We start from the raw sequence: 24,563 nt of genomic DNA, 5'->3' as shown, positions 1-24,563 counted from the left end.
TGCCCAGGCTTTCATTCAAATCCAACTCAATATGCTTCCACAGTAGCTTTCACTGGAAATCGGTCTCAGGAAACACATTTGAGGTGAATCACAGCTGAAGTCCAGGAACCCATCTGTGGTTACTTAATCGAAAGGCAATACTCCAAAAGAAGGGAAAGGTTGAAGTCTCATAATGTGTCACTGAGACTGCAGGGTAATTTTAGGACATTCAGATTGTGTATACCAACAACTTCAGGACAAAATGACTAGGTGCTTTCATATCAGTGTACAGCAATAAGATTCTTTTTGGTATCTATGCTGAAAGTTGTCTGTCTGCAATTTGTATGCCTGCTTGACAAAACTATTCTTAAACTACCTGGTTAAAGAAGTATGAAAAAGCCAACTCTTGAGCCGCGTCCTTTAACAGAGGGCCACAGGTGAGCCTGACAGTGACACTGGCCAATGTGTGCTGTGCATCTGCTACTGAGAGCAGGGACAGCTGGACAAAAGGCCTCTGACATGTGCGTGATTCACTGCCTCCTCGCTGACGTAACATCAGGAGTTGTTTCAGTACTCTAAAACTGCTCTCTCACACACATTTCGTCTCTTTGATCGTCCCTGGAAAAAAAGGGAAGCGGACTGTAGATTTCAATGTGGAATTTCCACATCCCATTTCCCACCTGAATGGATGGAAGTCATGAATGGAAAGTCATAAGTAAACAAGCTTGTTGTTGAAAAGACACACAGCCCTCAACTTTTCAGTTTGCCTGCGAGGCAAATAGAGTGGATTATAGCATATTGTGAAAGAACAAGAAATTCCTGTAACCGATGGTTTTTTATAAAAAAATACATACAAGGTGACAACAGTTTTGGGAAAGATAATAGGCAGTGGTATTTGTACGTGTCTTTCTCGGTTTAACTGCCCGTCCTCCATGCTGGACAATGTCACATGCGTGGTGCTGCTTTCAACACAGCGACAGGTCAAACTTCAAATCAACAGCCACAGAGCAAACACCACATGAGCAAACAGGCCCTTTCCACATGCAGAGAGATAGAGAGCAAGCATTCCTTCACAGGAATTCAAGGGCTGTGACTGTCCTGAACATTAATATAGCAACACATTGCTGCTGTCAGAAGAAAACCTAGGAATATCTCCACTGTGTAAGCTTTCCAGGAATTGAGACAATATTTTCCAATTGATGCCTGTGCATTTTTAAGAATATGAAATATGTTTCAAAAGGGTTTCTAGGGTCATGAAAACTGCTCAGCACATAAAGGACAATAAAGACTTCAAGTATACAAACATCAGACTTAAGTTTCCACATGACAGCAGCATTTTACCCGTTTATACCTTTAATGAGTAATTATATGAAATGAATGACGAAGGCTAAAGGGGAACCAGACACTTGTGTGACTGTCTTTGCACACTATCAGGCGAGCCATTCCTAAAGCAGCAATTTCCATCACAAGCAATTTCTTCTTTAAGCATTTCCTGACACTTCACGCGGTGATGTCACTGCATACCCATAATTCACTCTTGTCTCCTTCAGAGCTGCAAGATGTAAAAGGAAGCTGACGCAAGAAACGGATCCACGACCAGCCTTGAACTTTTCCCCTTCTCATGGCTTGGAAAGGCCCTGAATATGAATAAGTGGGTAAAGAAAATGAATGAATGAATGGCTTGGAAAGGGCAGCCTGATCTGAGATCTGCGCCTGAGGGCAACTTTCATACCCAGGGCAAACTGCCAGGCTGGCCTAGGTCTTTTGTGAGACTGTCACCCTAACCCCACGAGTCACATGAGCATGAAGTATGACTTCACTCTCATCTGCAGCCAAACGACTTGTACTCATCTTGCACTTCTCCAAAGCTAAATACACTGACACTACAGAATAAAGAAACATGTCATATCCTGCGTATGTAAGGTTAATACTTCAGTAGTAGTAGTATTTACTTTTAACAGAGAGGATAAACCCTAGTCTAATAGACATCAGTGGTGAGTGACCTATTACCCAGATGGCACTTGCTGCAGTGTCCTCTGTCACCTGTAACTTTCTATAAAGTTGAGGCTTTTTGAATCCACATTACCCCATGTCAAAACAGTCACATGAGTCACAACATGTATCATCAAAGACCTTGGAAGTTCACAAAAGGGGCAGGATTTAATTTGCTCGCTTTGTCTGAAAATGTCAAGGAGGCATTTGTGGAGACGGCGCCCGAACGGACTAAGCGATACTTTGCGACCTTAGGCAAAGTAGGCGTACCTGACAATCTCTACCTCGAAACTAGAGATCTCATCACTTATTCACAGCCGGTGACTCACACATGCAAGAGCAGAGAGGAAACAGGCAGAAGCAGACTTCACAGTTCAATCTACCAAGTTTTTCTTTCAACCATTATAACGCCCAAAATCTCACTTCCTCTTACATGAGCTGCACTTTTTTCACAGCTATAATATTTCTCCTCGTGGCTGCAAAACTTTTATTGAAAAAGCGTCACTTCCATATTGATCTGGATATATCTTTTTTATTATTTCATCAGCATAGCAAAAAAAAGAACAAAAATAAAACAAAGCAAGTATCTATAATCTATCAACAGAAAGTTGGTTTGTCTGACTGTCTGCGTGACCTGAAGTGTACAGGCAGATGTAGATGGTTAAAAAAAAGGAGGAGGGTCCCAGTCACTGAAGCACCTATGGGCTGTGGTGGGGGGTTGGGACTTTAGTAAACACTTGCCGGGGTCCAAAAGTCAGTCAGAGAGAGTCAAATGTGCACATTGGTCAAAAGGCCCAGGCATGTTTTTTTGTTTCCCCTGCCAGCTAGTTGGTAATCCCCCTCCCAAAGTGCAGACTCAGCAGGGAGAATACTTTCTGCCATAGTAAGAGTCCTGTCTTTTAGGGCACCTGTAACCCGGGTCCCTCCAAAGGCAGCTGAAACTACAAATACTCAACTGTAATGGAAGCTCTTGGAAAAACAAAAAAGAGGCAATAAGATTGGTGGTAATCGATTCGGACCCTGAAACAACAAAAATATATATCCATAATCACAGTGTCTGTATATCCAGCATCCACATAGTGTCTTTCAAACGAACCGCCACAGTCGACATTATGGATGTAATCACTGTACAGGAAATAAGTACTAACACATTTCCTCAATCATCCCAGTAATTGTGTACAATCAATGATGATAACGGTACTTTGTGAGGTCCTACCATGTCCATAATACACATTCTTAGAAATACAGTGGCAGTCTGAGCCATGAAAGTGATATGCTGATGTAGGCCATAGTTTCCAGATACAGATATGAACGGGTTGCGTCATCAGAGGGACTTGGACTTTCCCATCCTTTGGATTAAAAGTTGGGTCGTGAGAATACTGTATGAAAGCTGAGTAGGGGCAGTATCTATGACTGCAAAACTATAAATGTACTGTATGCCCTAACCCACAGTCCCAAAGCCCCCTAAAAGAAATTATACAAAAAGGAGAAAGAAAAAATAATTTGCAGAAGAGCTCAAAGTAAGGTTACGGCGTATTTAAACAGAACTGATTATACAGAATGTGAGTGAAATACTACAGAACCAAAGCAAACTAAAAAAGAAAGCCAGCCAAAACAATTGTCTTTTTGTTTAAAAGAAAATCTGGGTTATAGGGAAGTCATCATTATCCAAAAAAAAAAGAAAAGAAAAAAACAAAACAAAAACAGAATATAATTGCTCCTCTCTTTGATATATACTCAGCAGAGAGGCTGTGATATTAATTGCTTCAGATTGCATTTTTTTCCTCATGTTTTCACGCTTCTTTTAGCTTGTAGCCCACAAAACAGTCTATGCTGGTAGGGGAGGAACATTAAGATTTGTAATTTGAGGTAAGCCAGGTCAGGCCCTCATACAGTCCATCCCCTGTTGTCGCACATGAGGGCTGAACGTACCAATTCCTATCTCTGATGCGAGTCAGGCCTAACTTCTCCTGGATCTCGTGGGGTTTCATGGCATCTGGGAGGTCTTGTTTGTTGGCGAAGATCAGGATGATGGCATCCCTCATCTCCCGGTCGTTGATGATCCGGTGGAGCTCCTGCCTCGCCTCGTCTATCCTGTCCCTGTCGGCACAGTCCACCACGAAAATGAGGCCCTGAGTGCCCGTGTAGTAATGTCTCCAGAGAGGACGGATCTTGTCCTGTCCTCCCACGTCCCACACGTTGAACTTCACATTCTTATAGGTGACAGTCTCCACGTTGAAGCCGACAGTCGGGATAGTGGTGACCGACTGTCCCAGCTTCAGCTTGTAGAGGATGGTGGTTTTGCCAGCAGCATCAAGTCCAAGCATCAATATTCTCATCTCCTTGTTGCCAAAGATCTTCGAGAGCATTTTCCCCATCTTGTTGGCTGTGCATAAATACTTCTTTTAGAAGAAAAATAAAAGTTCTCTTATGAGAGTAAAGTTGTTTTTCAATTCAACTGACAAGTTACAGTCTCGGTGTCTGCCAGAAGCCACCCACGTGACAGCAGTGGTGGGCTGACACAAGCGTCAATATTCAAAAGGCGGCGACTGTCACAAGTTTGTACAGTCTTATGGCTGAGCGATAAAATTAGTTGGCGTACAATTATTCAGATTATGAACTGACCTGAGCAGGTGAATAAGCGCCAATAGAGTCAAAGAGTGTAATCATGTAGCCCTCGCAGAATTGGGTGGGGATATATTTTCATAATCCACTGCACTCCGGTCTAAGAAGAAAATATTAGCTCGCCCTATTTCAAACTAGCCGCTGAGCGCAGACTTCCTTGAAATCCACATTTCAAGTCCCAGTTTTTGCCCAAAAATCCTGACGCTTTCAGTGGACTTGATAGAGAGAAGCTTTTTTACAAAAGCCTACTATGATCGCGCTGTATAAATTAGGCCCTGTCCAAGCCCGGAGTTCCCACTTCCTCCTTGGCTGCCGGGTGTCCACACTTGCCCTCAGCCAATTCCAATCGATGAATTCAAAAGCACCGTGGTTTCCTCGCGCTCATTCTCACAAAAACAAATTAAATCACTCCCGGCCGTGTCTGCACCGGGACATCCAGAGGTAGCGCGTTCAAAAGGTCATTGATTCATCCGACTTTCTTCTCTTCCCCCTGTGACACAAGAGCGGTCCAGAAAAGGGAGGGGTGTTAGTACAGAACACAACTTTAGATCGCCGAAAAATCTTCTCTGTGGCGGTAAAATCTGTCAGAAAACACATTAGATAGAAAACGCGATAGATACCTGCGTCTGCGGCAATCGCCCCCCGTCCCCAGGTTGTTTCTCCCCGCTCTTGCCTCTCTCTCTCTCTCTCTCTCTCTCTCTTCCTCCCTCTCTCTCCCCAGCCGTTCAGTCACAGCGGTGGCGGTGCTGTGTTACCGGAAAAGGTGCGGACCCAGATCAGCCGCCACTTCCTCTAAACGGCTCATACACTGGCGCTGCCTTCACGTGCTCCTCGGAAGCTCCGTTTTCCGAAGACGATGGGCGTGATGTTTCCGACGAAAAGCGCCGTTCAAGTGCTTTTGGGGGGGGGAAATAAGAACAAAATGGACTGACTGTATAACCGCTCAGGGCCACATGTGAAAAAATATTTGAGTTCTGAGATTAAAGTCAGAAATTTTGAGATTAGTAATTCTGAGTTTAAACTAGAATTCTGATTTTAATCTCAGATCTCAAATACATTTTGACATGTGGCCCTAATCCACTAGTAGTTTATAGAGGTGTAACAGAAAAGTAATATAACAAGTAGTGTGGTGTAATTACTGCTCCAATAGAGCAATAAGTAAATTATTAACTTTTGAATGAATGAAATGAGTGAGGAGTAATGAGTGATATAGGCCTGTAACAAGCCCAACACTGCCTGTAACACAAGTTTTTTGGTAGCTATTGCTTTATTTATTTATTTATTTTTAAACACAGCGATAGTTTACTTTGTGCTGAAGTGGCAGAATGAAGAGGAGAAAATGTGCAACAGACGTACTAATGATGTTTGATGTTTTAAATATTTTTTAGTCAAAAGTTGTATATCTTTTGTAGCAATATAGGCCTAAATAGCTGCAGCTGTTGTCTGTTCAACACCAAAAGGACAACTAAGAATGCATAACAATTTGAAGTTTAGCAGTGAGAATAGAAACATAGGCTACAACACTAATTATTAACACAACATACCAAAGAATAACATATAGGCTAAATGCATAACTTGTACAATCAGTTGTTTGTACGGCCTCCATGCTCTCAGCCCCCCCAAACGTCACATCTCGGTACCTCGTGTGTCATAGGAAAATCTGACTTTCGCGGTCGTATTTACCACTTTGTCGGGTCGTTCATGTACGCCCCTCTCATGATTATAATATTTCCGACTGCACCTGAAGGCAGTATACGCCATTTGGCATGCGCGCTGCAAAAAAACTGAAATGCAGACCGGTCCATTAGTAGAAACGGACGCCATTTGAGCTTCCAATGTGTATTTAACTGGCTCTAACGTTAAGTCTGCGGCACGTGTGACACGTATACATATGAAACAGACCTGAGGATTGAGTAAAGATTTCAGGAGGGGGTTTGTGGCCAAGCCTGTTCGATATTGTCTTCTCATTCATTCAAATCATTTCCCGTGAGTGTGTATGATTGGGCTATGACGTGGAGGGTGTGGGGAAAAAAATAGGTGTTTCCATTATTTATCTTCTTTAAAGGCGGTTGAAGAAAGCAATCAGTTAGGCCCGTCTACAAACAACGAAGAAAACGTTTTAACATCACACTTAACATCATATAATGTACTCTTATGTATTTCATCGATTACTAAAATACTACTTGCTAATAAAGATACTGTATGATAGCAGTTATTAAAATCGTGATGCAAACAGTTTATGAATACGCGAGGAATAGGGTGTAGCTATGATCAGAAACATTAAATAATAATAATAATAATAATGCAATTAAAAACATTCAACACATCGAATAAATCCAAAATGTAGCTACATACTTTTTCCTTTCTTTCTTTTTCTTTTTTTTTTTAACAGTTGTTCCATCTATTTGTCGACCATATAATGAAACAATATAACATTTTAACATTTGAAAGTACTGTATCTTTCTCAGACACATTATATGGGAAGGACCCCCCTCCGCCCCCAGCAGACATTGCACTGAGCATGCGCACACTCTGACCCTTCGTAATGCTTCTTCCAAGTTGTTGAGAATGAGAGGTGAAGCGCGGCTGGTCGTTGTTGGTTAAATAAAGTAACTGAAGTAGCTGTACACTAGTTTGATCGAAATTTCATGGAAGATACTGGTAAGATTCTTAAACATTTCTCTTTGTTCATAAAATTGGTACAATGCAGCGACATTTTTAGCAATTCGGTAGGGGGCGAAATGGCTAATGCTAGCCAGCTAGCTAACGTGGAGAACCAACTGGTGCAGACTATTTACTGGAAAGAGAGCGTTACTTCCTGGTACAATGCTGTTGGTTATAGTTCGCGGAGGTGATTAAAATTACAAAACATAACATAAAGCAGTGTGAGTGAGCTTGCGTGAAATAACAAATCTATAGCCCCAGTTACCTGAAAATTATAGCTAGTTAGCGTTATCGAACTTGAGATAACGTGCTAATAAAACAAGTTCATGTTTATTGAACGATAGCTAACGTAAACTTGATGCAACGCTGCTTCTCATGAAATAGACCGACTCACCGACCAACTGGATTACATTTAACGTATGTTAGGCCCAACTCAGATCCTGGTTGAACTTTGAGAATGTGCAAACAACGTTGCGGTTGCAACATGGCCTCGCACCGCCAACAATCGTAACGTGAATAGATTTAATGATCAATGTAATGTTGGTTGATTCATGGTTTAGTTTAAGGCGATCACGCGTAACGTTATTTAAATAACTGCTCACGAGGACGTGTTATTTTTAGGTAACGCTAGCAATTACACTAAAGTTGGCATCCATCTGCAATTAAGGCAACAAGGAAGTATCTTGTTGCAACAGCTGCTGTTTCCTTTTTTGGTTTATACGGTTTGGATATTGCAGTATGGGTTTGAGCAGCTGAAAACATGTTACTTATTGAGGTATAATAATTACCCTTTCACTACTATGAAGAAGTCTGCCTGCACTACTGTCCTAGACTGTTAATATGATGAGTTCCAGTAAATTCTTCCTTGCTGTTTTGAATTGTACCGTCCTGCCCTTGTGACTCTCGTGACTCTACACTTAAAAGCGTGTGTAAGCTTTATATACATTTTAACAATTTCTTGCAAGTCTACATGTTAATAGATATATTGTTTTTTTTCCCTCAAATATTATTATTATTTTTTTTGTATTCTCATCATTATTTCTGGTGAAATTAATGTGCTTTTCAATATACATCTAATACAATGACATGATCACAATTCTAAATTCTACTAGCCTGACAAACCTATTTTTTCACAGACCTGCACCTCTCAGACGAGCCCATGACGGGAATGCTGGACACGGACTCCCCCAACAGCGGAGACTCCCCTGCCATGGAGGGCGCTGGGGAAGGCTTCCTTCCTGACCTTCCTGTTCTTGCCCACGCTGCTGAGTGGTCCCTGGACCAGGTTCCCCCTGACACTCTCACCACCATCTTGCCTGAGGACTCAGATGTGTCCCAGGATGCCTTGGGGCAACAACAGCCAAACGAGGAACTGAATTCCACAGAGCTGGGATCTGTGGAGAAGGCGGTGGAGCAGTTCCAGCTTGCCAGTGCGCAGCTCTTCCAAGAGGAGCAGCCACCGCTGCCGCCACAGAACGCAGAGGAGGCCGAACAGCCATCTGTAGAGTATACAGCCGACTCTCAGGAGTCTCTGCAGCAGAGCCAGGAGATGACTGTAGAGCCAGCGGCTACAGAACAGGATGACACCCAAGGTAATCAGAGTAGGTATTGTTAGTGGTTGCTATGCATGCCATAGCCTATATGTTTTAGGTAAAGTTGAATTGCTGCTGGAATAAATGTGAGGCAATGAGATTTTTGGGAAATATTGTAAATATTGGAAAATTTTAACATTTGTGAGAAAATAGCTGTTTTTCTACTACTCAGTCAATTTAAGTTGTTAAAAAAAATCCTATAGCCAAGCCAAACATCATCTTATTTATCAAATAGTAGCATAAAATCCCAACATCAATCTCTAACATTAGATGGTGCTGCTGGTCCCATAAGTTTGTCTGCACTGGAAAGATCCAGCTGTTATGATTCCACTTGACCCCATTTTGTTTGCTACTCCCAGATGGGACCCAGGCACCACAGATGACAGAGGACGGCATGGAGCTGGAGGATGCATCCAAGGAGACACCACAAGAAGAACCTGCTGTTCCTGCAGAGCCACAGCTCCCTACTGAGTTTGAAAAGCTCTTTAAAGGGTGCGAGGAGAACCCAGAAGACTTCAATGGTTGGGTCTATCTGCTGCAGTATGTGGAGCAAGAGGTGAGAGAAGATCAGGTAGATTATTCAGACTAGGGCCAGTTTGTATCTCTTCTAAAGTTCAAGAGATTTAAATTTTTATATAATCATACAGTAGTGACACAAGCTAAGAGTTATTAGATTGAAAGATGATGTGAATATATTGAAAGTTATGTTGAAATTATGTTTGTTACTTTTTCCACAGAATAACCTTGAAGCTGTGAGAAAGGCGTTTGACGTATTCTTCCTCCGCTATCCCTACTGCTATGGCTACTGGAAGAAGTATGCAGATATAGAGAAAAAGCACGGCAACATACAGGTTGCAGAAGAGGTAAATATGAGAAACCAAATTTCATAATACATCAGGGTTTGTAATTGACACACCCATATACTTTGATGAGAGATTCTTGCTTTTCTTGCATTACTTTCCTACTTTTTACGTACTATTCTGTTCATATCATGGCATGGTATTGCAGGACCGCTAGGAACGGTGCAGCCATTCATGGAATTGTCATTCCCCTGTGAATGGAATTAAATTGGTCCAGTCATTGACAGCCTTGTTTATTTTTCATCCGTCTAAAGGTGTACAGACGGGGCTTGCAGGCCATCCCTCTCAGTGTGGACCTGTGGCTGCACTATCTGACCTTCATCAAAGAGAATGCAGACCCCAGTGACCCAGAGACCGAGGGACGCATACGAGCGTGAGTGAAAGACTCTCTTACTTTGTCTGCAGTTCATCTCTCTCCCTCTCTCCTGTGGTTACATGACTCTTCTCAGCAGAGATGTAATAGCAATGTGGTTATTTTATACGAGTACAGTTCAAATTTCATTTTCCACATCGGTGTAGATGAATTAATTGAAACCACAAGAGGTGACAGTTTATGCATCTATTTGGTGAACAACGCTGTGGTGAGCTAGAGAGACAGCAAAGACAATTTGCATGAGAGTCGCTCTCATTCTTAAACTTTATTTTCTGCCCTTTAGTGCCTATGAACACGCAGTGCTCGCGGCAGGCACAGACTTCCGCTCAGACCGTCTGTGGGAGGCATACGCCAACTGGGAGACAGAGCAGCAGAAGCTGGCTAACGTCACAGCCATCTATGACCGGATCTTGGGCATCCCAACCCAGCTGTATTCCCAGCACTTCCAGAGGTAAGAGGAAAGAACGGGATTAAAATTCTGGTCATGATGACCATGAATGTTTGGGTCTGATTTGATCAACTCCTCAATGATTGATACTCTATGGACATGTGTCCTCTGAACTAGAAGAAATAAATTTCTGTTTTGATGTTGCACTGACCAAATCAGTGGCCTAGTGATATGAAAACTCAGTACCTCTCTTTTTGGCACTCAGCATTAGAGGTGGAGTGGGGTAAGACTGTGATGGACTGTTTTTCTGTCCAGGGGATTTACTTGTACATCTAAAATGCTTCACCCATTAGCTTTTTTCCTTTAAGCCACCTTGACTCGAACAACACTTTTTTTAATATAGCACTATTTGCAACATTTCTCTTCTTTGGTGCAGTGTTCTGAGCATTGTGAGATCCCTTGGAAACCGTACATGTTATTTTTATCTCGGCAGGTTCAAAGACCACGTGCAGAACAACAACCCAAAACACTTCTTGTCTGAGGAGGAGTTTGTTCAGCTGAGGGTGGAGCTCTCCAAAGCTAACATAGCAGCCACAGTTGGCGAAGACGAAGAGACGCCTGTTGCTGAGGAGGAGCTACCACCCGGTACCGAGGATCTTCAGGACCCTGCTAAGGTACAGCTCCAGCTCCCGATCCTGCACGAGAGAAATGTTTACAAAAATACTGCCAGCAGGGTCTAGCAGGTACTTGCCTATGCTTCCATCGTGAAAGGGAAAGAAAGAAATCTGTTCAGGTTTGAAGAGGTGTCTTTCCGTCAGCAGCCAAGCCAATGAATGCCTGGGAGATTCAAGTTGGCATCCAGTCAGGGACTCGGCTAAAACTGGGTCAGGATCGACCGTGGCCCAATGACTCCAGCACCTGCACCCAGAGCTGGCCAAAGGCTGATATGCAGGGTGCATAGATACCTGCCCCTCCACAGGCTTCTTGTCTCTGGCAAGCTCATGGTGATGTAAATCCTTGGCAGCAGGACTTGCAGTTTTTACATCAAGTGGAGAATGTGATACGGTAAAGCGTACATGAAGGTGTTGACCATGTGCTGTGTTTGTGTTCTAATATAGAGGGTGACGGAGATTGAGAATATGCGCCACAAGGTGATCGAGGCTCGTCAAGAAGTGTTCAACCACAATGAACATGAAGTCAGCAAGCGCTGGGCCTTTGAGGAAGGGGTAGGTGATCTGTGTTATTTCTCTGCCAGTATCATAGTAACTTGTAATTACTGCAAAGATGTTTAGCCCTTTTGTGCTTTGACATTATGAAAATGGTAGATCATTCATGAGCACCCGGTACACAATTTACTGAAATAGAGGGATGATGTTATAACATTAAATAATTTATGTCTTCTTAGATTAAGAGACCATACTTCCATGTCAAAGCGCTGGAGAAGACCCAGCTGAACAACTGGAAGGAATACCTGGACTTTGAGATTGAAAACGGGACTCCGGAGCGTGTGGTCGTTCTCTTTGAACGATGCCTCGTCGCTTGTGCGCTCTACGAAGAGTTCTGGACTAAGGTAACCTGATCTTTAACCTCTCACTCACTCCCACTGACCCCCTGCACTTCCCCATCAACGATGATATCACATCGACACAGTAAATCGTCCTGCACTCTCTCTTTGCGTGTAACGTTGATATGTGACTGTATCTGTTGTATTAGGGGATGGCCAGCTTGCCACACAAGATTTGACTGCAGCATTTGCCAACTACTACGTTGCATCTTCTCCGTCTCCCACTACCTTACAGAAACTTATCTAATTGGTTCCATGAAGGTGCTGATGGGTTTACACAGAAAATTTCTAAAAACGATCTTGTCAATGAAGAAATTCACTGTTTCTGTCAACTGAAAATTTTGGTTTAAAATTTGTCTTTCTTTTGCCTTTCTCTTTCTCCTCTGTTCTATTCTCTGCCCTCTCCTGCACTTCTTCCAACTCCCTTTCTCTTTTTCACTCTCAAGTATGCAAAATATCTAGAGGGCTACAGCATTGAGGGTGTGAGACATGTCTACAAGAAGGCGTGTACCATCCATCTGCCCAGGAAGCCAGCCATCCACCTGCTGTGGGCAGCCTTTGAGGAGCAGCAAGGTGAGCGACACACTCTCATTCAAAGCAACATGCAAATGGAACACAGTCAAATTAACCCAGGAGAGCATGAGGGGAACTCGAGTGTTTTTATAAGAATGAAATATGTTCCAAGGGTGAGGCTACATGACGCAGTACATATTGCTACAGACTTAACTGAACTAAGTTAGGCCGTGCTCACACTATTCTGCTGTTTTTTTTTAAATTCCCAGACTTTTTTTGCATTTTAAAGGTAATGGGGAGCGGATGGAAAGCATCCGCATTGTAAAAAGTGCTGTGCCTGGCTTCTTTTTGAGCTGAGAGCATTTTCTAAGGTTGAGAAAAGTACAACTCTTTGATGATGTTGACTGCTTTTTTTGGTGAGCCAACCAATCACAATGAAAAAGAAGCATGCTTTCATGATACATGGGCAGCTGACGGTTTATTACAACAACAACCAGAATGAAAATGAAGAAAGTCCTGGTAGAAATGTTGGTTGTTGTTATTCTGACCAGGGAGTCATTAGGGGAGTGCATTGGTGGTGTTGTGGAGTTTCTGGTAAGTGGCTGAGAGTTGTATCTAAGTCTGCTCTTAGTTGCTGGTACTGCAGCTAGTTATTATGGAAACAAGGAGTGTGTATCCTTCAAAAAAAAAAAACCTGCACAAAATCCTGCGGAGGCAGAAAGAGAAAAATGGAATAGTGTGAACATGCCCTTATTTCTTCCGTTTCCCTCAGGGAATGTTGAGGAGTCTCGTGGCGTCCTGAAGAGTCTAGAGGAGGCAGTCCCAGCTCTGGCCATGGTGCGCCTTCGGAGGGTCAGCCTGGAACGTCGCCACGGTAACTTGGAGGAGGCGGAGGCCCTGCTGAGGGAGGCCATGGTGTCCGCAAAGAATGCTAGTGAGACATCGTTCTATGCTGTGAAGCTGGCTAGGCAGCTGCTGAAGGTGCAGAGGAGCCTAAGCAAGGCCAGGAAGGTGCTGCTGGATGCAATCGAGAAAGACCAGGTGAGAGCTGGTTGGTGAAAGGTGAAATATTGACTTACAGAACTTAAAGTCCCCATGAAATGAACTCATTACTTTTACTTCCTGGAAAACGGTATCATTAATGGTGACCTCATGCTGCGCTAGTAAGCGTAAATATAAATATCTAACCAATAAAACCATCAGATTTTTGAACAATCCCGCCCCTCCGCACCCCTCCCATCAAATAAAATTGCCTTTCTCTCCCTGACTCATATCCCATTGGTTTAGACTTTTGAATGAGTCCTCACTGCATGTCCCGCCCCAACATCCTGTTTCAACAGGAAACGCATCAAATCCAGGAAGTAAAGATGCCATTTCCTGGGGTCTTTAAAATAGAACTGTGGAGAAATGCAGAGAGTTATTCAGATGGGTTTTGCATATCTGAACCTTTTACTTCATTGTTAGGATGTAGTCATTTCACCTTCAGTGCATTCAATTCAGAGTATAAATTGAAGCTGAAGTTCACATGATAATAGTTTTTGAAGAAAATGCATTACCTAAATTGGTGGAGTTGAAAGTGGATTGAACCACCTTCCCAACTCGCCTTTATTCCATGGGTTGTGAGATACACATTGAAAGTTTTTTGTTGTTTTTCAGACGAGTCCGAAACTGTACCTGAACCTGCTTGAGCTGGAATACAGCGGAGACGTGCAGCAGAACGAGGCAGAGATCTTGGCTTGTTTCGACCGAGCCCTGAACGGCCAGCTGCCTCTCGAGTCTCGCCTCCTCTTCTCCCAGCGCAAGGTTGAGTTCCTGGAGGACTTTGGCAGCGACATCAACGTGTGAGTTCCCAGTTACTCTTAACAGTCACTGGAGATGTTGACAAATAACAACTTAAAGTGTGTTGTCATGCTTGATATTTACTTTTCATTCTTTTACAATCTCACAGGCTTGTGACCGCGTACGAGGAACACCAGAAGCTACAGAAAGAAAGCGAGCCAACAAAGAGGAAAGCAGAGAATGGGTAAGATAATAGTGGAAAATGAAAGAGGGATGTAGAGGTTCAGAAAAATAGGGAACTTTTTGATATATAAGCTGTTGGAACAACTTGCCATTCAGGCATAAGATTGGTAGCCGTTTGACCTATGTGTCCAGTAGTTATTCATTACGCTACAGTGCATGCCAACTGTTAAGTACATTTATGTTTAGTGGATGGTGCAAGCTAGCTTTGCATCTTCTCAAAAGTGTGAGCAATTTAATGTGTGCACTACAGCACACTGATAAACACTAATGTACAACAGTTGATGAAAAGAGTTTATTTTCCAAGAAGTCTATACCACTAATTAATTGTTTAATCTCAATATTCACACTCTTTTGGTACATGGCTTTGTATTTGAACCCTGAATATGTTTAAATGGGACTTCATTACGTTTTGATTGACTTGAAACTACTTGTGTCCACAGCTCTCAGGAACCCGACTCCAAGAGGCAGCGTGTGGATGACAGTTCCTCAGGCTCAGGAAGCATGGCGCCAGACGCGCAGGCCAACAACTCCGCATACAACTACAACTGGTACCAGGTGAGTCCTATATCTGAACAGTCAGGCACTGAAAAAGTATACTTCACTTTCAAAAGATGCGGCAATCATTTAATATTCCTCCTAGTAAGCATTTGTTTGAACTCAAATGGCTGTCACAATTGCGCAAGAGACAGCAACCCATTTTTGTCTTGGCCTACTGGAAATGTCTGTAATTGAGTTAGTGTAATGTGCTCAGTATAAATTGGTCAACTTTTGCCTTTCTTTCCTCCTTTCCAGCAACAATACGGCAACTGGGGACAGAACAACTGGGGGCAGTACAACCAGTATGCCCAGTATAACCAATACTACCCTCCTCCTCCTACATGATGGGCAAAATCTTCACATGAAGAAGGAGACTCAGAAGAAAGCATCCTTTCTGTCCTGCCTAGATCTGTCTAGACCCTCCTTATTTGATCAGTCGTATTGTTTCAAGACCATTGATGGCTACATTCATCATCTCCAACACTGGCTGCTTTTGTGTTCTTTAATGCATGTGTTTGTGAAGGCAAATTTATTTCCCCTCTGTGAAAAAGGCTCATAAGTTTTTAATTTTTAGATTGGATGACTTAGTTTGGTCTCTCTCTTTGAGGAAATGACTTGTGTTGAAGATTTAGATTTGTAAAGGAGGCATTCATGGATGTAACTCTGAGCCCCCTGTTTCTGCTTTCCAAACTGAGAGATTTTTAATATTTCAAGGTTGTTTTGTTTCTGGAAAGAAACAGAAATGAAGAGTTTTTCATTTTTTATTTTGACTTAATTTCATAATAAAGAGATTGATATCCTGATGTGTCCCTTTTTGAATTAATCTTAATATATGATCCCTAAGTAGCTCAAATGTTTGCTGGTAAAGACCTCATTACTGTAGATAGTGAAGATAAACGTCTTTTTGTGTGGAATCTCTGAAGAGATTTTACACAATGCTTATATTAGGACATATTTTCCAATAGAGAAACTAGCTTTTCCAGATGTTTACTCGGCACATCAATTTTTTTTAACACAAAGTGCAAATAATGTGTAGGACAAAGCACTACTGCAAAACCTGACAGAAAAGCCGATATCAACCATATTGAACAGTGATCAGTCGTTAATTGTAAAACTGACAGCTCCATTTCGTTAAGTTTGAAAACGCTGTAATAATGTATGCCCTATAAACGCACACCTGCGCTAACCAAAGGTCATATTTGTGCCAACTAAAAATCAGCACTAATATCGCTACTTATGAGTCGCTAACCACTTAGTTTAGCTACTGTTAAAGACCAATATTGTTTGACAGAGGAATGACATGTAATGATTATTTTATTATCGCTCGTGCATACGTTTATACAACATTTGCACTTTTTTATGCAATAGTGGATTACCGCCAAGGAGGTTCTATATGTTACCGCCGTTTTATAAAAGCAATAAGCCACCAGGCCCCATGCTCAACTGCCAAGATGTGTACCCCAGGCAGTGGGATGGGCGTGGCCACAGCTGCTGAGCGGCCCTTCCCGGTTTACGTAAGTTGGCACATGCGCAGTGTTGACGCACCGAAAGCCCTTTTTATGCTTAGCGTTGATCGACTAGCATCGAACGAGGTGAGGCCTGTGTAAATTTAGCGAAAAACACCATATTCTTGAAAGTTTTGACAAAAAATAACATAGGAATATATGTCATATGCCCTTATTTATCATAAATGATGGATTATTTTGTGGAGTGAACTCAAATTACTTATTTTTATGAGACTTTATGAAACGCGTGCCCCCATGTGGCTAGTAACGCTAGCATAGCATTAGCTAGACGCAAGCAAGCTTGTTCACTTCCAGGCACGTTGCATTGCATGGGTTCTTTTTGAGTTTTCAACTCACTGTAGTTTGTCAACTGGTGCCTTTTTGTTTGTAGTGTATCTCGGTGTTTAGAAATTTTGATGTAGGGAGCATTAAGTTACACACATGTAATACAACACATTTGGATTCGGTAGCCAATGTTAGCCATCATTTATAAACTGACGCAGCTAGCCCCTAGGTCCCTACAATTTGGTAGTGAAAACATGAGTGACAGTGCTTGCCCCTTCTGTGTTTTATTCCAGCATCAAGATGCAGCTGTTCTTGCGTGCCCAGAACACTCACACCCTTGAGGTGACCGGACAGGAGACTGTCGGAGACATTAAGGTAAACTGCCCAAAGTTTTGGTTGGATCTCATCAGAACCTTTCCCTCACATCGCATGTCATGTGAATGTGTTATACTGTAATATCATTTTAAGCGGAGACCTGGCTTTCACCTGTAATTACGTCAAGGGGGAAGTGATCACCCAAACCTTGCTGGAGAATAACAATGCCCGTTGCTTGGTGTGTTTCAGGCTCATGTCCAAGCTCTTGAAGGTCTCCTGGTTGAGGACCAGGTGCTGTTGCTTGCCGGATGCCCACTGGAGGATGAGTCCTGCCTGGCATCCTGCGGTGTCTCTGAGCACTGCACCCTGGAGGTGGCTGGAAGGCTGCTGGGAGGTCAGTATACTCACTGCATCCTACAACAGTTAACTCTGGACATGTTTGTTGGAAACCCATACTGAGTGTATCAGAATTTAAACACCCGTTTTGTGGGAGGCACGGTTTGCCTATTTACTTGTTGAAAAGTTGTTTAAATATTATGCTCAGTAACACCTGGAACATGGTTAGTACTGCGTGTATATAAGATAGGAGGCTATCATGAGTGAGTAGTAAGACTACCCATGATGACCAAATTACTGCGTTTCTGGCAAAAGGCTTGGTGGGATTTGTCAAGATCACCTTGCAATATTTTTCAAATTTTATGTACACAGCTAAACAAGATGTTTCAGAAAACTGTAGCCCCCACACAATGTTTGATAAATGGTTAGATAATGGTTATAAAGAATTTTAAGAGTTTGAGTTGGTCCTGGGCATCATACCCATAAGTGCTTTGCTTCATTGTTGCCTCTCTCCTTTCTCTCCACCAGGTAAGGTCCACGGCTCTCTGGCCCGTGCTGGAAAAGTGAGGGGGCAGACACCCAAGGTAAGAGGACCTTGGACTTTTTACTCAACTTTCTGTTCCAGTTTTACACAAATACAAAAGCATTTAAAACATTATTACACTATTAATGAGCTTGTTGCAGTTTCTGGGTGGAATGGGCTTTGAAATTGTCTCACTAGGTTATGATGCGTTGTGAGATCTAAGAGAAATAACAAATGTATTTTCCCCGTCACTTTCTCCAGGTTGACAAGCAGGAGAAGAAGAAGAAGAAGACTGGCCGCGCTAAGCGTCGCATCCAGTACAACAGGCGCTTTGTGAATGTTGTGCCCACCTTCGGAAAGAAGAAGGGACCCAATGCCAACTCCTAAGTGCTTTAATGGCCAAGAGGAGAAACGATACCATCACAACCCACCAGTTTTTACAGAGTTAAATGTTATCCTCCTGTACAGAATAAAGATTTGGCTTGGACAAAAGATCAGTGTTTGCATGGTGTATGCTTGCAGTCTGTACTGAATGACTCAACATTTGAAGGGTTTCTTTCTAAAGCAATACATATCCTGTACTGGAACAAGTATTCTTCCTTTCAAAAACATAACTATTGAGCAAAAGTCTTCAGATGACTTGCAATTTATGGAACCCAAGGAAATTGCAGGGTTGAACAACTTTTCTGTAATCCAGTTTGTTTTAAACTTAAGAATTTAATGTATGTCTTTAAGTATTAAGTCTTGACACCAACTTAAATTAGATGGTATTGAAGTGGCTACAAGGTTGTGTATTTTGTTTACACATCACTGTTAAGAGATTGACCTAAATCTGAGCAATTTGACATGCATTTGTGGTATCTGCCACAAATGTCAGATGGACAAGTTATTTTCTTGGTTCCGCCGTAGTCCAATTGTCCAGGATCAATACAACTGATAGACCAGTAAAATATACAGTACATGTATATTAGACTTGTGGCATCCCAGAGACTGTACTACCTCAATGGTAGTAAGCCTAAAGTTGAACTATAATTAATTCAGGCCCCATTTTGAGAAGTAGGAAATTTAAAGAAATTTGTAAGAAATCAGACTTACTAAGAAAATATTGAGGAATTGCACTTCGCTTTCTTAAGAACTTCCTAAAATTTCCTCAGCCCCAGCTCTTGTATGATCTTAATCCATGAAATGACATGATAAACCTTAACTGACCTTGGGTTATCACACAAAATGGAAGTTCCCTCTGGTACGGCCATGCCCATGTCATCTGTATAATTCTTAATCTGCACAATATCAATACATCCTATCCTTGTGTATGCATACTTAAACATATAGGGATTCTGGTATTCTTGATACATTTGATGACAAAAGACATTACTCAATTTCATTACAGTCTCCGAAACTGGTTTATTTACCCTTTACATTCTACATGCAAAAGAACAAAACAAAATGCAGACAAAAATTTGTCAGGGTGCCCCATATGTACAATATTGACAAGCAATTACATTTTGGCCATGCTAGAAAAGACAACCTTAAATCCAAAATGTTATAGTAAGTAGTTACCGTTTCTTCTTAAACCAACATGTCATACGGAACGTAATGATAAATGAGACAATGCAGAGACAAACCAGCAACCAGGCGCAACATAACCCAAATGCTATTTTAACTTTTTATCTTTCAAGCATGGCCATCTAGTCCTTTTCTCCTCCATCCTCAGAAAGTAGTGCATGCTGGCCAAAATGTGTCCGTTAATCCACAGACACCAGCTCAACCTCAAAAATGAGCTTTGCGTTGGGTGGAATTCTGGTAGAGTTGGAGTTAAGGAGAAGACACAGGAATCTCTCTCTCTCTCTCTCTATATATATATATATATAATGCAAAATTAAAAGTAAATTTGACCTGAAATCAAATTACAGCTGGCAAAGCTACTTTAAAAGCTAGGACACACAACCGTGACACACCTAAGAAAATACATACATACATACAGACAACATAGCTTTAAATCTAGACTGGTCCAATTGCCAGATTTATTGTTTGCTTTTGAGAGGTCTACTAGAGAAATAGTATAAATATGTCCAATGGGTCCAACATATTCACAATTTAGAGCAAAGTCAATATTAATTTCCAAACAAGTATGAAAGAAATAATGAATGTTTATGGACCATAAATGATAGGAATGTCTAACGAGAGGATGACAAGGTGGTTAGAAAGTCTGACACTGTCCTTTAAGCAGACGACCTGAGTTTGACTCTCATGTCGGCAAGCATCCACCCTGCTGAAGTGTCCTTGAGCAAGACAGGAAATCCTTACCAACTCCAGGGACGCTGCTGTGTAGCTGAACCCTGATCTCAAATTAAAAGAGAATTTCCCTATGGGGATCAATCCAGTATCACATTATTATTACATAAATGATAGGTAACACTTTATTTGGATAGTCTAATGTTGATACTCAACTAATCAGGTGACAAAAAGTAGCTACAAAGTGTCACTTGCTGCATCTCTACATGTAACCCTGACCTTAGCTTAACCTTAACCCCATTTTTAAACTTAAACCCAACCCTAACCTGACTCCATTTCTAATATTAATCCTAGCCCAGATACTAAATATCTATCTATCTTTTTTTATACTTTTCACACAATTAGTGTCACTAATTGAAACCAAATAAAATGTGACCAAATACTAATACACGTCACATTTACGTGACATGCAAACAGTGAGGCACAAAATCAGTTATTCTCAGCTTATCAAAAGGATACTTGGAATCAGGGAGACCCTTCTTTCCATAGGCCCACTCCGGTTCAATCTCCACTCGGGCCGTTTCACCCTTGCTCATCGTTAGGACGGCCTCATCCCACTATGAAAACAAATGAGCATTAGTGACAAGTAGTGGAGGGAGCATCACACTGCAGAGCTGTGAATTCTGGATGTGTGGAGCTGCAAAGTATCAAAAGGGAGAAGCAGCAGAGAGACACACAGGAATCACTTACTCCTCTGATGACTTTGCCCAGGCCGACTTTGAAGGTCAGCGGCTTAGTCTGCTTCTTCTTTCTGGCCGCTGTAGAGAGAAAGCAGCGAAGGGTTAACACTGAAGGAGACATCTTCATCAGAAGTAAGATGATGACCACAAAAATCTAAAGATTGGGTTACGATCATATGTGTTCTTAGTAGGGATGGGACGATGCATTGAAATCTAATATATCGCAATTTAAAAAATGTGACAATATGTATAGTGGGGCAGAAAAATGAATTGGGATATTAGCTACATTTTATTCTGCTGTAGCAATCATAAATGAGACGGCTTGCCCATCACAATTTCACAAGCTCTCCATCCAAATTATAATATTTGCACTTTGTAATAACATTTTTAAGATATTGTTTACATTCTAGCAATCCAGTTCTATTACTAGAAAGATTTGTGGCTCAGAAATAAACATAATTCCGCACAGTCATACTTTGTTGTCATTGAACTTTAATTTATTACATCTTATCGTGGTTGTATTGAATCGTGAACTCCATATCGCGTATTGAGATTGTGACCATAACCATGAAGGGAATACTGCGATTTCAGCTGAAATGTTGTTTGCTGGGTGATGAGGAAAAGAGTAAGAGGGGTTGGTGTGAGGTGCGAGTCTGTCGTACTTGTGGGAATATTGGTATCGAAGACGGTTCCATCCTCCAGGGAGCCGGTGTACCAGCAGCCCACCACGTCACCTTTCTTTGGAAAGTTAGTCTTGTCACCTTTCTTCAGCACTGACTTGAAGAACTTGGGCGGACCCTGGGAGAAGTTAATGAAACGCTGATGAATCGTTGCTAATACTAGCTGCCATGAGCAGTATAGAAATGCATGAATAATGTGTTTCTTTTATTGTATATTTCATAGATCTTTTTTTAAAGTTGTATGAACAGAACACGTACAATGGGAACACACACACACACACAGCAGACCATTGTAAAAGTCAAACTCAGAAATCCGACATTCTGGACCAGTACCTCATCCACAACCTCTGTCTTGACTTCTTTGGGCTTGTCATCAATTTTCACAGTTTTAACCTGCTCAGTCACTTCTTCCACAGGTTCGGTGCCTTTAAACCTCTGCAAATGACAAAGACGCCATGAAACACAAACTCAAAATAATTTATCGTTAGCTGGGATAAGCTTCTTCCAGGATGACCAGTCATATTTTGTTCCAAACTTGTTGGCAGATTAATTAATTTCAAATAGATTCAGGTCATGTCTGCTCTGTTTCTAAAAGGTCAGTGACACATTTGAGAATTAGAGGAATACAACAAATTGATAAAAAAAAATCGAAATAATGTTTTCCAGTCTCAGTGAAATTACCCTCCATACTGACTTGTCAAACAGTCTTCCCAGACTCATGCTCTGCCCCATCTGGCCGACCAACAACAGTGTGTGTGTGTACACTACATGCTTATGGCCACACTTCATGCACGTTGTTACTATTTGCATTGGCAAAAAACATCACTTACTTTGCTCTCAAAGAGCTGGTTGTAGGCAATTATCAGCTGTTCTTTCTTTGCTGTTTTGGCAACATTTTTTATGTTTCCCATCAGCTTGTGCTCAGCAAGGAACTGAAAGAGAAAATGACAGCAGAGGGAGTAAAGCTAAAACATTGTGGGTTTTTTTTTTTTTTTACATCAAGGTCTGCCTATTTCCTGCAGTGACTCATTTCCAGGCCTGAGCAAAATCATGCAAAACTGACAGAGGTAATTCAGCAGTTATTTGGTATTTTAGGTGAGATTAGATCATGTCTTGTGGCGTATATCTTGCAATGGCTTGTGTTGCACTTCATTTTGCCAGTATTAAACTGTGTGGCATGAGGCTATACAACATGCCAGCTAACTGGGTAATGTGGCTCCCCTAAATAATGCAGGGTGCTGTTAGCTAGCCCTGATGCCATGCGTGCTGCTCCAAAGTGAGCATTGACAATTCAACCTGCGTCCATAAAAAAATAAACCCATGAAGCAGGTTAAGCTGTGAAACATACCGAGTGTGCTGCATTGTCCTGAATGAACTTAATAACGTCTTTTTTGGGCAAGTCATCACTTTTGAGCTGCTCCTCGCTCCATTCCCGTGTTGGTTCATCCGCCATTTTGAGAGGCAGACTGATGAACTTTCACCTCACCGAAAACCAGTCAGACCTGTACAGGCTATCAGCAATTATTAAAAATGAAGTGCGTATGTGTTGAAACAAGTCGTGCGTGAAAATATACATCCGAAAGAAGGGAGTCAGACGTGATGGCTGCTGAATCAATCAGTCAATCAAATAATTAAGTAAAACAGAAGAAAAAACCCCAGATAACAACAAAATAGATATGTAAAAAGTAGTTGTAATTAGTTAATCACGTAATATTAACAATTACTATACATATAAATACACAGAATCTGCCAAAGATTCTCATTTGTAAACTATAAACAAGTTTGATATTGAAACATAGAAATGAGTGTCTCTCCTGCCACCTAGTGGATAAAGACAGACCTTTTTTTCAGTGGGAGAAACTATAATTACACCTGCATGTAGGCAACAAATCTATCTTATATCTCAATATGAGGATAGAGAAACAGAAGCACCGTTTTTTCATCTTTAAATTCATCTTAAATGTTGACAGTTGCAAGCTCCCTGTAGGCCAAATAAACACGTAGATTTATTTTAGGCTACAAATCACATTCCCTTGCTCATAGACTGTCAGAAACAAAAAGAACAAAAGTCTGTAGAAACTGATTAATTTCTCAACAAATATTTATTTAAACATTTATCCAAACAATGAGTGAGTTATTTTATTCATCTTTTGGATGCATGAAAATCCATTGCTTCACGTTTTGTAATGGTTCCTATGGCAGCCTGTCCAGCCCCGGAAAAGGAAATATTAGACCACAGACTGTAAACACACCCTGTGACTTGATAGATATGGTTCAGCACTAAAGTAAAGGTGATTGAAACAATATTGCTGCTGAATGGACATTCAGGGGAGTCACCAAAATCTACGTCAGTTCACATTGTATATGTGGTACCAATTCATACTGTAGGATATTTGGGTTGACAGAAGCTGCAGTCATTTTCTTAAAACAATTAATGGCAGGTAGATTGGTTCTAAAAAGAAAAATAAACATGTTCTACATTGAAAAACCTTACAATTGCACTGAGAGAACCATTCCTGAGAACACAGAAAAATAGTGTTTGGCATTAAATTACCAGAGAAAACAAAATCCTTTACCAGGAACCTGAATTTCCATTGGGTAAACAAAAATCTTAATCATCTTACATTTTAAGTCAGTTTTCCTAAACCTTCTCACTTATATTTAGATTAAAATGATTCATCTCCATAAAAGGGAAACAGACACAAACATAATTTGCTTAGGTTATACAGTTTGTATGAGGAAACAATTCCTTTCTTATCTTATATAGATAGCTTACTCTCCTTTTCTCTGCAAAGAACATTCCTCCATCTGATATACAGCAAGCATCAAACCACA

The 24,563-nt window shown here is 41.4% G+C and overlaps 4 protein-coding genes across 5 annotated transcripts; 2 read left to right on the top strand and 2 right to left on the bottom strand.

The window, feature by feature from the left end:
• Positions 1 to 2,483: 2,483 nt before the first annotated feature.
• On the bottom strand, positions 2,484 to 5,343 carry arf6a (ADP-ribosylation factor 6a). The gene is made up of 2 exons (XM_071904046.2): positions 5,217 to 5,343; positions 2,484 to 5,086 (listed from the first exon to the last, which is right to left on the bottom strand). The coding sequence occupies exon 2, from the start codon at positions 4,347 to 4,349 to the stop codon at positions 3,822 to 3,824; it is 528 nt and encodes a 175-aa protein (XP_071760147.1). The 5' UTR covers positions 4,350 to 5,086; positions 5,217 to 5,343; the 3' UTR covers positions 2,484 to 3,821.
• A 1,795-nt stretch (positions 5,344 to 7,138) lies between these two features.
• prpf39 (PRP39 pre-mRNA processing factor 39 homolog (yeast)) lies at positions 7,139 to 15,909 on the top strand. 2 transcript variants are annotated; one of them, XM_071904049.2, is made up of 15 exons: positions 7,139 to 7,257; positions 8,397 to 8,852; positions 9,212 to 9,408; positions 9,590 to 9,715; positions 9,967 to 10,085; positions 10,369 to 10,536; positions 10,967 to 11,147; positions 11,592 to 11,699; positions 11,879 to 12,043; positions 12,484 to 12,610; positions 13,323 to 13,591; positions 14,207 to 14,391; positions 14,499 to 14,573; positions 15,013 to 15,127; positions 15,365 to 15,909. In XM_071904049.2, exons 1-15 carry the CDS (start codon positions 7,245 to 7,247, stop codon positions 15,452 to 15,454), a joined length of 2,394 nt encoding a protein of 797 aa, XP_071760150.1. In that variant the 5' UTR covers positions 7,139 to 7,244; the 3' UTR covers positions 15,455 to 15,909. The 2 variants fall into 2 exon arrangements, with proteins under 2 accessions (XP_071760150.1, XP_071760149.1); XM_071904048.2 differs by having other exon boundaries at positions 8,397 to 8,861.
• A 738-nt stretch (positions 15,910 to 16,647) lies between these two features.
• On the top strand, positions 16,648 to 18,567 carry faua (FAU ubiquitin like and ribosomal protein S30 fusion a). Its single transcript, XM_071904050.2, has 5 exons — positions 16,648 to 16,701; positions 17,193 to 17,274; positions 17,464 to 17,608; positions 18,079 to 18,134; positions 18,335 to 18,567. The coding sequence occupies exons 2-5, from the start codon at positions 17,200 to 17,202 to the stop codon at positions 18,458 to 18,460; spliced, it is 402 nt and encodes a 133-aa protein (XP_071760151.1). The 5' UTR covers positions 16,648 to 16,701; positions 17,193 to 17,199; the 3' UTR covers positions 18,461 to 18,567.
• Positions 18,568 to 19,452: 885 nt separating this feature from the next.
• fkbp3 (FKBP prolyl isomerase 3) lies at positions 19,453 to 23,208 on the bottom strand. The gene is made up of 7 exons (XM_071904052.2): positions 23,077 to 23,208; positions 22,559 to 22,660; positions 22,062 to 22,163; positions 21,711 to 21,846; positions 21,059 to 21,126; positions 20,828 to 20,925; positions 19,453 to 19,873 (listed from the first exon to the last, which is right to left on the bottom strand). The coding sequence occupies exons 1-7, from the start codon at positions 23,179 to 23,181 to the stop codon at positions 19,819 to 19,821; spliced, it is 666 nt and encodes a 221-aa protein (XP_071760153.1). The 5' UTR covers positions 23,182 to 23,208; the 3' UTR covers positions 19,453 to 19,818.
• Positions 23,209 to 24,563: the final 1,355 nt, after the last annotated feature.

This window comes from Centroberyx gerrardi, chromosome 18 (assembly GCF_048128805.1).
Source record: "Centroberyx gerrardi isolate f3 chromosome 18, fCenGer3.hap1.cur.20231027, whole genome shotgun sequence".
Classification (NCBI taxonomy): domain Eukaryota; kingdom Metazoa; phylum Chordata; class Actinopteri; order Beryciformes; family Berycidae; genus Centroberyx; species Centroberyx gerrardi.
This window is presented reverse-complemented; position numbering and strand designations above follow the sequence as displayed.

Coding starts and splice junctions, on each gene's coding strand:
- fkbp3 (XM_071904052.2), bottom strand. CDS start 23,181: ATGGCGGATGAACCAACACGGGAATGGAGCGAGGAGCAGCTCAAAAGT. Junction 22,661..23,076: donor AGGACAATGCAGCACACTCG/GTATGTTTCACA, acceptor TTTCTCTTTCAG/TTCCTTGCTGAGCACAAGCT. Junction 19,874..20,827: donor AAGGGTCTCCCTGATTCCAA/GTATCCTTTTGA, acceptor CAACTCTACCAG/AATTCCACCCAACGCAAAGC.
- prpf39 (XM_071904048.2), top strand. Junction 10,537..10,966: donor TATTCCCAGCACTTCCAGAG/GTAAGAGGAAAG, acceptor TTATCTCGGCAG/GTTCAAAGACCACGTGCAGA. Junction 15,128..15,364: donor ACAACTACAACTGGTACCAG/GTGAGTCCTATA, acceptor CCTCCTTTCCAG/CAACAATACGGCAACTGGGG.
- faua (XM_071904050.2), top strand. CDS start 17,200: ATGCAGCTGTTCTTGCGTGCCCAGAACACTCACACCCTTGAGGTGACC. Junction 17,275..17,463: donor AGACTGTCGGAGACATTAAG/GTAAACTGCCCA, acceptor GGTGTGTTTCAG/GCTCATGTCCAAGCTCTTGA. Junction 18,135..18,334: donor TGAGGGGGCAGACACCCAAG/GTAAGAGGACCT, acceptor CACTTTCTCCAG/GTTGACAAGCAGGAGAAGAA.
- arf6a (XM_071904046.2), bottom strand. CDS start 4,349: ATGGGGAAAATGCTCTCGAAGATCTTTGGCAACAAGGAGATGAGAATA.